The following is a 12,571-nucleotide window of genomic DNA, read 5'->3' on the forward strand; positions in this document are numbered from 1 at the left end:
TTTGAAAAATAACCATAACCGCATAGTAAGCATATACCATGTAACAATTTTATGATATTTTGTATAAACAGAGTATTTTTAGATATGACCTCCACAAGTTACTTATTTGTGTAGAAACTATGACTATATTGTTTCTCTGGATATCAAACAATAACCTTTAATATATATTAATCACAGCTTTTAAATGGTTAACAGTTTCTGATGTCCTAATTTTAACTGACTAAATTTTTCTATTTTGCATGTTTGTGTTTATATGTGTCTGTATAATGTATGCATTCATGCACGTGTGTGTGTGTGCATGCATGTGTGTGTGCATGCATGTGTGCATGTATGCATGTGTTCATGTGTGCATGTGTGTGTATGGGGGGTTGTTGTATTGGGGGTATGCTGCTGACAGAGAAATTCCCTGCCTTTGTTTTAGCACTTGAAGACCAAAAGTTAAAACTGGAATCATTCTCTACATGTTTTTAACATGTTTTGAGACAGTTACTCGTGTTTCTCAGTAAACATGAATCTCACCACTTTTAACAGGATCATATCCAGCAAGCTATCAGTTTTATCCTGTTTCTACAATGTCAGTACTAATTCATACATGCAAAAGGATACCTAAATTTTTAGGTGGATTATGAGATTCAGACTCATATCATCATAGTTGCTTTGTAAGGACTTTACCCAATGTCTAAACATCCAAATACCCTACTGAACTTAATTTAAGCCATTGGTATGAATATATACCAAGTCTCACATGCACTTTCTTGAGTTTATTGAACTCCTAGTTAGCAGGATGCTTAATTTCACATCATATATAGCTCTATCATTGGGAGAAAAAAAACATAATGAAAGGTGTAGAATCACTTTAATCAGAAATAAAATGAGATGAAAAAGAGATGAAAAGAATTATATTTACCTTAGGCAGGGGCTTAGCAGGTTTGCAGTGGAGTCCTCCAACATATTCAACATTTGGTAAGGTTGGGTGAGGAAATTCCAGATCCCAGTAGGATCTAATGAACCACATTTCTGCTTTGCCCATTGTTTCAATTAAGGTGGTGGGCCTTCCTAGATGAAGAAAACGAACAAATGAGACAGAGAAAAGTTAACAGGACTGTCATCTGAGTATAAAATATATTTCCTTAAAAATGTTGGAAATATTTGTGTTTGATGTAGAACATGTAAATTAAAAAACCAGTGGTTATGTATATATAATATGATTTGCATGTATCATTTGTGGCTCAGATAACATACATAAATGCCAGTTTAGTTTTATTCTTAAAGCAGACTTTGAAAGTTACCTCATTTCCTCCATAGTTTGAAACCATGAATAGTTATTGAAACAACCTACTAAGCCACTATATAAGTAAACACAAATTTACTCCTGTCTAACTTTTCAAAAGGAACTGTGTAAATATAAACACACAATACAGGTCCAAATCTCACACTATGCTGTGTACCCTGGCCAGAATTCCCCAGGTCCTTGTAGTGTACACGTAGGCCTTCATCCTTCTTTTGTCAAGGGAACTGTAAAGTTTATGAATGGCTGAATTTCTAGTTAGTGCTTCTACTCTTGTTTCATATTGAGATATCTAATAGTATTTATCCTAAAAAAGCAATCACAATATTTATATAAGTCATAAAAATAGAAAATTTTGGGTAATCTTAACTATGGTATAATTTTCAAGAGAAGGAACTTGACTCAAAAACTATAGAACAAGTATATGTGGTTCCATACTTCTGTAGAGTACAGACATTTATAATGGGTATTAGAAAAGAATACAATAAGGAAATGTGCCGGCAGAAACCTCAGTTTCATTTTCAAACCTATACATTAACATAATATCTTTGAAGAGAAGGAGAAATTTTTAGGAAATACAGAGAATATATTCTATGATTTATCTTTTCATTTATATGTATTTGTGTTTATGTGGGTATATGCTAAGATTATTCCAGTGCCTCAGCACTGCAATGAAAAGACAGCACGTTCCGTGAAGCAATCTGAGGCCACTGGACATGAGTGGATGCTAGGAACAGAATACAGGTACTAAGCATGAACATAAAACAATCAAACTTTTGAACATGTTGTGAAACCCCATATTTTAATTTTTATATACAGACACTGGCTTGTGCAAGAGACCACAATTTCTTCAATGTTAAATACATATTGCTACTATAAAATATGTCATTCTTTAATCTAAATAAATCAGTATTTGGGTAACCAGGAAGTGACTTATTAAAATAGAGGGAAAAAAGCATAAAATGACTAAAGACTCACGTAAGGACCATTTACTTGCATCTCTTTACAATTGTATAGCTAACCAGAATGTCTTTTTCTAAGGACTGATACCTTCTATTTGAACAATAATATGAGCTTTGACAGAGGATTTGTGAGTTTGTTAGCTAATATCCTATTATATATTCGATCACCTATAAAAGCAACTTCACTTTGAATTTCATGGACATATAGCTTCAAATACATGTGTGGCTAGGAATATCAAGCTACTAAGAAGAAATGTAACTTACCCAAAGTTTCACTGTAAAACTGATCCCATTCCTTCTCCGTAAATGTCTGGAACCAAAAGTCAAAATAAAGCATACATATCATATTTTTTACCCGCTCTATGAATGTCATTTGGCCACCTAATCCTGACAAAATCACAGGTACATAGGATGGAGGGAGTACAAATCCTCCACTGTCCTTTTCAACTTGGTAGCCAGGAGAGAAGCGAAGACTGTACAGGAAAGGAATCTGGAGCAGTTCAGCTATCAGCTCCCCACAGGAAGCCATGGCATCTAAAATAAGGACATCAAACTTGGATTCCTGGAGCTTTGTCATTAGCTGTTTGTTTGAAACAGCTTCTTTACAAAGATTTAGAGAATAATCAGATAAATTACCAAACAGTGTTTGAAGCGGAGAATATGATAGGCATGTATCCCTTGGGACCTCAAAAGTCCATACATCCACGAACTTGGAGAAAAAAGTTTCCAGATAATCTTTAGTGTAAGCTGTAGTAAAAGTTTCAAACTTAAGGCCAGGTGAATATTTGGGATCAACAAAAAAGGAAACTGAAGGTCTCAGAACAGTGACTTCATGGCCCCTCTGTACAAGTTCATCCAGTATTATCTTTAAATTCATCCAGTGACTGAATTCCAGTGGCCACACCAACACCTTGCCACAGCTGGTAGATCTGAAGCAGCAACTCATCTGCAGCAGGAGCAGAGCAGAGATCCACTTCACAGGCATCCTGGAAGTCAAAGTCCTTCTGGTACTTGTGTGTTCCCGTCCTTTACTGCTTGTCTTTATGTCTAAGAAGAAGAAAAAAAAAAATCCACAAGTTAAAATATAACCTGAGTTGGTGCAAGCAAATATACTTACTGACCAGATTGAAGCTGTTGGCTGAAGAGAGATAATAAAAGCAAATATTAATTATTTCAAATTTACTTGGAAGTGTTTAATGTCACATGTTGTATAATGAAGTAAAGGTAGGAGTTGTGACCTGTGTAAATCTGTTTGCAGGAGTTTTGAATCATAAAAAGAACACTGATTGGTGTAAGGTGACTCTGCATTTTATTCTCAACACGTGAACTCCAGATGTACTAGTTACCGAACTTATCAATGTCTCATGGATAGTTTATTGTAAAACTGCTGATTAAAGTATTAAGTCACATAGAGTACGTTGAGTAGCCTGACAGTGTGCCTTAGTTACTTGACAGAGAAAAAAACCTGTGAATAAGATAGACAAGAGTTTCTGCCTATGAATGTCCCTAAGGAAAAAGCCAAACATCCTGCCCTGAGTGGTATTAGCTGCTTCGGTTTACAGAGAACACCCAGTTGGTTCAACTTATCTGTCCACTGCCCTTTCCTAGGAACAAGATTTAGCTGGATGGTTTGTTCTTGCAATCTGTTTTAATTAGGGTTTCATTTTTGTGAAGAGACACCATGGCCAAGGCAACTCTTATAAAGGATGACATTCATTTGGCCTGCCTTCCAGATTCAGAAGTTTAGTCCATTATCAACATGCCAGGAAGCATGGCAGAGTAGACACAATGTTGGAGAAGGGACAGAGAGTTCTACATCTTGATTGGAAGGCAGCTAGGAGACTGTTTCCACATTGGGCAGAGCTTGAGCATAGGATCTTGAAGCCCACCACAACAGTGACACACTTCCTCTAATAAAGCAACATCTACTCTAACAAGGAAACATCTCTTTTATATATATATATATATATATATATATATATATATATAAATAGACATTTTCTTTATTTACATTTCAAATTCTATCCCAAAAGTTCCGTATACCCTCCCCCGCCCCTGTTCCCCTACCCACCCACTCCCACTTCTTGGCCCTGGCATTCCCTGTGCTGGGTCATATAAAGTTTGCAAGACCAAGGGGCCTCTCTTCCCAATGATGGCTGATTAGACCATCTTCTGCTACATAAGCAGCTAGAGACAAGAGCTCAGGGGGTACTGGTTAGTTTATATTGTTGAGGAAACATCTCTTAATAATGCCACTCCTTGCAGCATTCATATTCAAGCACAAAGGCCCTGAGAAATCAATGAGTAGATGAACCTTCTCAGTAAGAAACATTGTATCTACCATTTCTGAAATCACCAGTGCTTCTATTTGCCCATGAAGATTGTGGCTATGGAAATGAGATTTACCTGGATCTTCTTGTTTGTCCTGGTATTGTGACGCTACAAAATTTCCAACAACTCTAGGATGCATCATCTAGAAAGAGAAAAAAAGTTGATGACAAAACTATTATATAATAGATTATATGATTTCTCATCACACTGACCAAGTTCTTTGCCAAAATAAAATTTTGGAGTCATAGATATATTTTATTGCATGATTTGAAAGGGTGGTATCCATCATGACAAGCAAGGTCTGTAGAGTTTATGTGATGGAAACATAGGGAAGGGATACCTGCACCATGGAAAAATGATAAGTTAATCCTTCCTGGGAATTTTCTCATAGGTATACTCAAATATTTATATTAATAGTGCCTTTAGCAGTCAAGTTAGCAATGAGAAAACCACCAACTTACAAAAAAGATCAATAAGAGAAATATATATATCAAGAAATAAAAAATGAACTAATAGGATATATTAAGTTATAAACAACAAGCTTGACTGTTAACAGGTCAAATTCCTTAGGCAAAAATTCAAACATGAGATGGTACCTATAAGATAATAAGTAAAGAAACACTTGCTTTGAAAATTGGAAAAATAAATATTATATACAAGCAAACTACAAGTGTACTGTAGTATATATACTTAAGTGTCTAAACTAGAATTAAGGCATAGAGTAGAAAATGTAAAAATGTCAGTTTGTCAAAATGAAATAACAACAATAATAATATACATCCAATCATATTAAACAAACACTGGATATGAAAAAGAGACTAACGTAATTGTTAGTATCTTAATTATTGTGCAGAAGATTTGATTACACTGCAAACCCCAAGATTGTGTTGTTTACTGGAAATACTTGTTTCTAGTTGTGGTGCAACTCAATTCTAACAAATAAATTTAATCCAAGAGCTTTCCATTTATTGTAAACAAGATTAAATATAGTCAAGCCATAGGTCAAGAAGCAGAGCAAGCAACTAGTTATAGGGAGTGACCATAGGGGAAAAAGAGAGAGGAAGGGAGGAAGTCAGGCTCAGGCTCTTGGCTTCTAATTCTTTAGTGGTAAAATTGACCGTTTGAGACTTTGTAAAAAACAATAAATTATATTTCTTTAGCTTTGATCAAACATAGAAACAAAGCTATTTGGGGAGCAAAGGATATATTTCATTTATACATCCTGAACATAGTTTACCATAGACTTTTCCATCCATGCCACAGTTCACAAATAAGTACTTGGATACTGAATTACTTATGAATAAATGCCTAGGCCAAAAGCTTGGGCTTATTCCCTGATTAACTCATAACTTTTATATTCTTTTTTTTTTAAAGATTTATTTATTTATTATATGTAAGTACACTGTAGCTGTCTTCAGACACTCCAGAAGAGGGCGTCAGATCTTGTTACGGATGGTTGTGAGCCACCATGTGGTTGCTAGGATTTGAACTCCGGACCTTCAGAAGAGCAGTCGGGTGCTCTTACCCACTGAGCCATCTCACCAGTACCAACTCATAACTTTTGAACATATTTATTCTATTCTACGTGTGCCAAAGGATTGGTTACCTCTCCTTAGTTTCATATGTCTGTCTCCTCTGAGTCATGGGTAAAAAATCTTCCTGTCCTGATCATTACCAGAATTCCTATGTCTCCCTGCTGGCAAGGAGATGACCTACCTTGCAATCCTGCATGAAATCCTCGTTGGCCATCAGCTTTTTATTGACAGGTGATACTTCCGTACAGTCCATGAGGAATTTTCTCTACAGTGAAGACACTACACCCATAGAGTAGTGCATCTCTCAACACCATCAGAGAATATTTTTCCAGTAGATGAGGACAATGATAGTAACACTCTTCTGGGAATTAATTCTAAGAAACTGTTCAATAAAAAAAAAATGGAAGAAGAATAATAGGAAACAAGAATAGAAAGAGTAATGAAAAACTTAAAATAATAGAAAGTAATAGAAATAATATGAACATCCCATTTTGTATGTAATTTAACTAAATGTTTAATGTTTGTGAAAGAGCAAATAAAAGGAGAGATCCAGTCAGCTTGGAACAGAATTAGATTTCTTTCTTTCTTGAGTATAACTGAACTGTAGTATTATCATTATACCTTAACTATTCCAGAAGTTGCCAGTAAACCAAATAGAAGTAATTCTTCTTGATACTTTATAAGAGTGCCTTTGTGTCCTTGAATTATATCTTAAATTTTTCTTCAGTTTAACAGCTTTATTGAACATCACTATTTTGTGACTGGATGTAATGTTGTTACCTTGATTTCTCCTTCTTCCTAATGAGAACCATAGTGTTTAGTTATTACAATAGATCATTTTTTAAGATATCATTTTATCAGACATATAATTCTTGATTAATTATTACCAGTTTATCTCATATTGACTATATCATTTCTTCTCCACTAATGCTGACTCACTTTCAACATAACTCAGGAATTTAACATAAACAACTAAGAAAATGAAAATGACTCTTTCAGAACCTAAAAGAAAGGAATGTTAGCATAAAAACTTCAAAAGAAGATAGATATAATATATATTGTACATGTTATTTTTATATACTATAAACATATCAAAATTTAAATGTGGATAGAGCACACCCTTAGAAAGGTGGTCAAGTGTGTTCTTTTGTGATTGGGTTACCTCACTCAGGATGATATCCTCCAGATGCATCCATTTCCCTAATAATTTCATGAATTCATTGTTTTTAATTGCTGAGTAGTCCATTATGTAAATGTGCCACATTTTCTGTATCCATTCCTCTGATGAGNGACATCTGGGTTCTTTCCAGCTTCCGGCTATTATAAATAAGGCTGCTATGAACATAGTGGAGCATGTGTCCTTATTACCAGTTGGAACATCTTCTGGGTATTTGCCCAGGAGAGGAATTGTGGATCTTCACATGATATGCACTCGCTGATAAGCAGATATTATCCCCTTAGAATATCCAAGATACAGTTTGCAACACACATCAAACTCAAGAAGAAGGAAGACCAAAGTGTAGATACTATGCTCCTTCTTAGAATGGGGAACAAAATACCCATGGAAGGAGTTACAGAGATAAAGTTTGGAGCAGAGACAGAAGGAAGGACCATCCAGAGACTGCCCCACCCAGGGATCCATCCCATATACAAGCACCAAACCCAGACACTATTGCATATGCCAGAAAGATTTTGCTGACAGGACCCTGATATAGCTGTCTCTTGTGAGGCTATGCCAGTGCCTGGCAAATACAAAAGTAAATGCTCACAGTCATTAATTGGATGGAATACAGGGCCCCCAATGGAGGAGCTAGAGAAAGTACCCAAGGAGCTAAAGGGGTCTGTAACCCTATAGGAGAAAAACAATATGAACTAACTAGTATCCCCCCAGAACTGTGTCTCTAGTGGCATATGTAGCAGAGGATGGTCTAGTCAGCCATCAATGGGAGGAGAGGCCCTTGGTCTTGCGAAGATCATATGCTCCAGTATAGGGGAATGCCAGGGCCAGGCAGCGGGATTGGGTGGAATGGGGAACAGGGTGTAGGGAGGATATAGGGGGGTAGCATTTGAAATGTAAATGAAGAAAATATCTAATAAAACCAAAGAAAGGAACAAAAAGAAAGGTGATAAATTACATTATTAGGCATTTGCTACTTCAGTTGATGATGTATTTTCGTATACATTGAAATTCCAGGGATAAGGCTCTATCATAATTATAGCACATGGCAACAATCTTTTCTGTTTCCAGTTTCACAGATGTGAATGTAGAAGGATGATATTTAATGAAAACTAGTAGGCCCAAGCATATTGACTCTTCTGCACATCTATCTAACCACTATAGAAAGGGAATCCAGCGTACCAATATGTCAGTTCTCATTCACATCTGGTTATCAGTTGAACGACCACTGCGGCAGCTGCAGACCAAGGTCCAGCTCTCAACTCTCCTCTGTCAGAATTCCTCTATGTTCCCTTGCTCAAGTATTTTATTTCCAAAAGAACTCCAAGTTCTACATATGGTTACTTTAAGAGATGTCAGTATCCAGAGAGCACTACGGTACCCATTGACAAAGTTTAGGATGCAAAAAATGAAAATTTTGAAATCATTTTATTTGCTCTACCAATTTTTAATTTTCTCTGTTTCAAAATTTGCTTTGCTAAATCTCAAATGAAGACTTGGACAACATTAATAATATTCTAAATAGCTCATATTTATTTTTAGGAACATGGGACCTTGAAGTGTATAAAATAATATATTACACATTCTACCTAAATAATGTAGGAAGGAGCCTCTTCCTATGCCTGTAAGACTAAATATGTAATACCTAATGTAGTCAGCATATATGTCAAATCAGAAAACTATTAGTTGTGCAATGTGTTCATGAAGTAGTTGACTAAATTTTATGTGTTGTTTTCAAAACTAAATTCATGATTCTCTAAGCTTTGTCTCCTGTCTCAAAGGTGGTTGGTCATACATAACTTTAAGCCATATATTTAAATTAAACATTTCTAGGATATAAAAGACATAGAACTTTATAAACAAAGCAATTTAATCATTAGTATTCATTGTTTATCTTTAATATAATTGAAATTTTAAATAAAATAGAAATGAATGAGTTAAAATGAATAGATATAAACAAAGCTGGACAGAGTTCTGAATTTCCTGATTTCCTTAGTGAGACTTGCCTGATAGGTTGAGAATAGCCGTTTCTTAAATGTCTAAGAAAGAGCCCACAAATTGCCTAATGGTAATGAGTTTTCTTAATACTATCCATGAAGGGCCTCTTCATTTTTAAACTGATCTGAATTTCTCTTTCTTTCCTAATTTACATCATCCCTCTACTTGTTGAGATGGATTTTCAAATGTCATCTTAGACAAATAATTATTGGTTAATTATTACTAGTTTATCTCACAGTTGTTAACCTTAATTCTTATCTAGTCATGCTGATTCACAGTCATCATGACTCAGTATTATAGCTTAAATATTTGAGTAATATAAAACTTACCCTATTTGAACTTTCAAGGAAAGAATGGGAATAGAAAACCTCTCATAGGAGACATGTAAATTAGGTCAATTTTATATTTTATATTATCTTACTGGTTGAACTATTAAAGATAAGTGTCTAAGGCTCTACGTAACTTCTTTTTCAAGTTCCTATTTGACAGAGCATTGAGACTTGATTGAAATTAATTGACTCTATCCCATATTGAAATAATTGCCACAGAAATTAAAGGATATCTATGTGAATGTATCAATTGCTAATATATTTCTGGAAGGCACATGAGTAACTATCAGTGTGGCTTCAGAAAGATTCCAACTCTGTGTTCATCTTTCTCAGAATTTCCATGTACCATATTCCTGTCTCCCAGAGCTGCATTTCCAAAAGCACTGCATAACTCTTTCTTATACTATATTAGCATAAACCATTTCCTAAGTAGTAATTGCATGGAGAGTTGCTAGGAGAACTGTTCTACGATATCTTTTTCAGAAAATATCTCTTAACTTCAAATAGATTAAACTTTTGACATACCCTTCAATCAAGTTTATAATATGGGTTACATCTAATTGAGTTGTTGGCCAAAGAGGTACCATGACAATCACCAAACCACTCAGGCTACTTCCAAGTCTATTGCTTGCTCTCGACGAACTGCTGGTAATGCCTTGTTACTGAAGACAGTGCCTACAGCTCTCACTGAACACAGAAAAGTTGAGATGGTGCTCCCTTAGAGCCTGTACCCTTGCAGAATAGTATTCATGGTACTGAGAGACATCCAACATGTCACCAGGAGATAAGATAATCCCCAACCCAGCTACAAACACTGCGATCTACAAGTGTGATTTGCCTGTGTAGTATGCTTATGTCACAAACATTGTGATAGTAACCAAATATTCTTTGATGATATTTAAGGCCCATTCTAGAAGATAGAAATTCCTTCTCTTACATTGGTTGGGTGGATAAGAACTTGCGACTAGATAGGGCACGGTTCTAGGGAAAACACAAATACTATAGTTCTGGGAAAGGAAGATAATAATGACTCCTATTAATATTCTGCTATAGTCCTAGATCAGGGTCTCAGCAATCATTACACAATCTTCCTCTTGCTGTTTATGGGAACAAATATAGGACCCAGAACTTGGAAATATAGAGAGAATGGGAAACTTTGTAAGACTCATTTGTAAGTAAGATGTCTTAAATCCTTTCCCTCAAGACTCAGAGGAATCTGTGAAAGAAGAGGAAGAAAGATTAGAAGAACAAGAAAGGATAGATGACACCATGTAAACAGTGTCTTCCAGATACAACAAGACCCTTCACACATTTAAACTCCTACAGCCTGGGTTAGCAAGCATGGGGCCCACACAAGTTCAAGCCAGATGAGGACTAAATGCTAAAAGGGGGACACAAGCTCCCATGCCTCAACAAGAAGCTGTCTCCAAATAACAAATGCTGCAAAGGAAAATTGTTTTTTTCTCAATGGAATCTCACAGGATGTGTAAACCACATTTAAGTGTAGTCCTCATGCCTAGCTGTAGATGACCAACACAGCAAACTCAATGGTATTTTCATAGATTTTTAATTTTTATCTCATAATGCTTTGCTTGGACATTTTTATGTTACTGCTCATTTCACTGTGGTTTCTAATTTTGTGTTTCATGAATTTTGTGTATTTCTTGTGCTTTTTCCTCAAGTATTTTACTAAGCCACTTTTTTTTTTTGAACTTAAGGAGTCAAAGAGTTGGTATGGTAGGGAGGTGGGAAAGACTTGGAGGAGATGAGAATGGGGAAATGATGATCAGAACATATTGCATAAATTTTTAATAAGAAAGAAAATATGCCTTGAATTAATTTAAAACTATGTGCTCAATCTGCTCCTGTGTTCTCAGCCGGTTTAACTTTAATCTGCCATTAAGAAAACAATGAAACCACCTCAGCATAGCATGTAATCAGCTTTCACAAGCTAAGGTAAGCATGTAGCTTTAACCTTAAAGTATGAGGTACACCGTGCCTGTGATCTAGAAACACATGTGTGCATATATACACTGTGGTACTCATTTTCTGCAAACAGAAGCCAGACTGACATCAACCTTCACAGACCAAAAAATTTTAAATTTGGATAGCAGCATATGGCCATATGTTGATAATATCAATTTGTGGCCCTGAGTGGTGTTTTATGTCAATTGGTTTCAATAAAGTCATTCCTTGTGAAACTCCATTAAAGATTTCTGTAACAGTATCCCTTATCCTTTCCTATGCCATGTCTTATATTTTGTTCTAAATTAAAATAAATCCCTTTGTAAGCAACAGACAGGAAATATGGGAAGGCAATAGGGGTAGATACAGATAAGACACACAACAACCAGGCTATAAAGGACAAACTATAAACATATTGGAAGCATGGTGAGAGATGTGGGACATTCAAATTTGGGCTCACTCTTATTCCAAGCAGTAACAGGAAGCCTCTCTCTCTCTCTCTCTCTCTCTCTCTCTCTCTCTCTCTCTCTCTCTCTCTCTCTGATATTGACACAGGTATTGTGTAATGTAGTAGACTAACAATATTGGAGATGCTAATAAATGCAGTTTGACATAATATTATATGCCTTACCTATTTCTGTTTTCTCTCAGTTTGTATTATGTGCCTTCCCAGAGGTCTAGCATATTGTTATTCATCATTTCAAATCTATAGAATATATTTAGAAGTCACAGCTTCCATATCTGAGAAGAGTGTGAGGAGAATACCTACAAGGCAGAAGAATGGAACACATCAGTAGTTAATTATCATGTTAAATGTTTACATTTTTTTTCAGTCTGAAACAGAACTGCTTATTTGAAAATAGGTCTAAAGCAAGTGGTTGCAGTCTTCTTGTGAGAGTTAATATAATTGTCACTCAGGACTTTCCCAAACCTAAAAAAAAAAGACCTGGTTCTTTTTCTTTATGTTCCCCCTTTCTTCCTTTCTT

At 35.6% G+C, this 12,571-nt stretch overlaps 1 protein-coding gene across 1 annotated transcript in view; it reads right to left on the minus strand.

Moving 5' to 3' along the window:
- LOC110330368 (UDP-glucuronosyltransferase 2B17) overlaps positions 1–3,251 on the minus strand; it is a 47,974-nt gene extending 44,723 nt beyond the window's left edge. The window contains exons 1-2 of the mRNA XM_021210361.2: positions 2,515–3,251; positions 908–1,056 (exon numbers count right to left, since the gene is read on the minus strand). Coding sequence (XP_021066020.1) covers positions 908–1,056; positions 2,515–3,235 — 870 coding nt within the window. The 5' untranslated portion in view covers positions 3,236–3,251. The remainder of the gene's footprint in view (positions 1–907; positions 1,057–2,514) is intronic.
- Between the last annotated feature and the right edge of the window lie 9,320 nt (positions 3,252–12,571).

The sequence above is a fragment of the Mus pahari genome, chromosome 13 (assembly GCF_900095145.1).
Source record: "Mus pahari chromosome 13, PAHARI_EIJ_v1.1, whole genome shotgun sequence".
Classification (NCBI taxonomy): domain Eukaryota; kingdom Metazoa; phylum Chordata; class Mammalia; order Rodentia; family Muridae; genus Mus; species Mus pahari.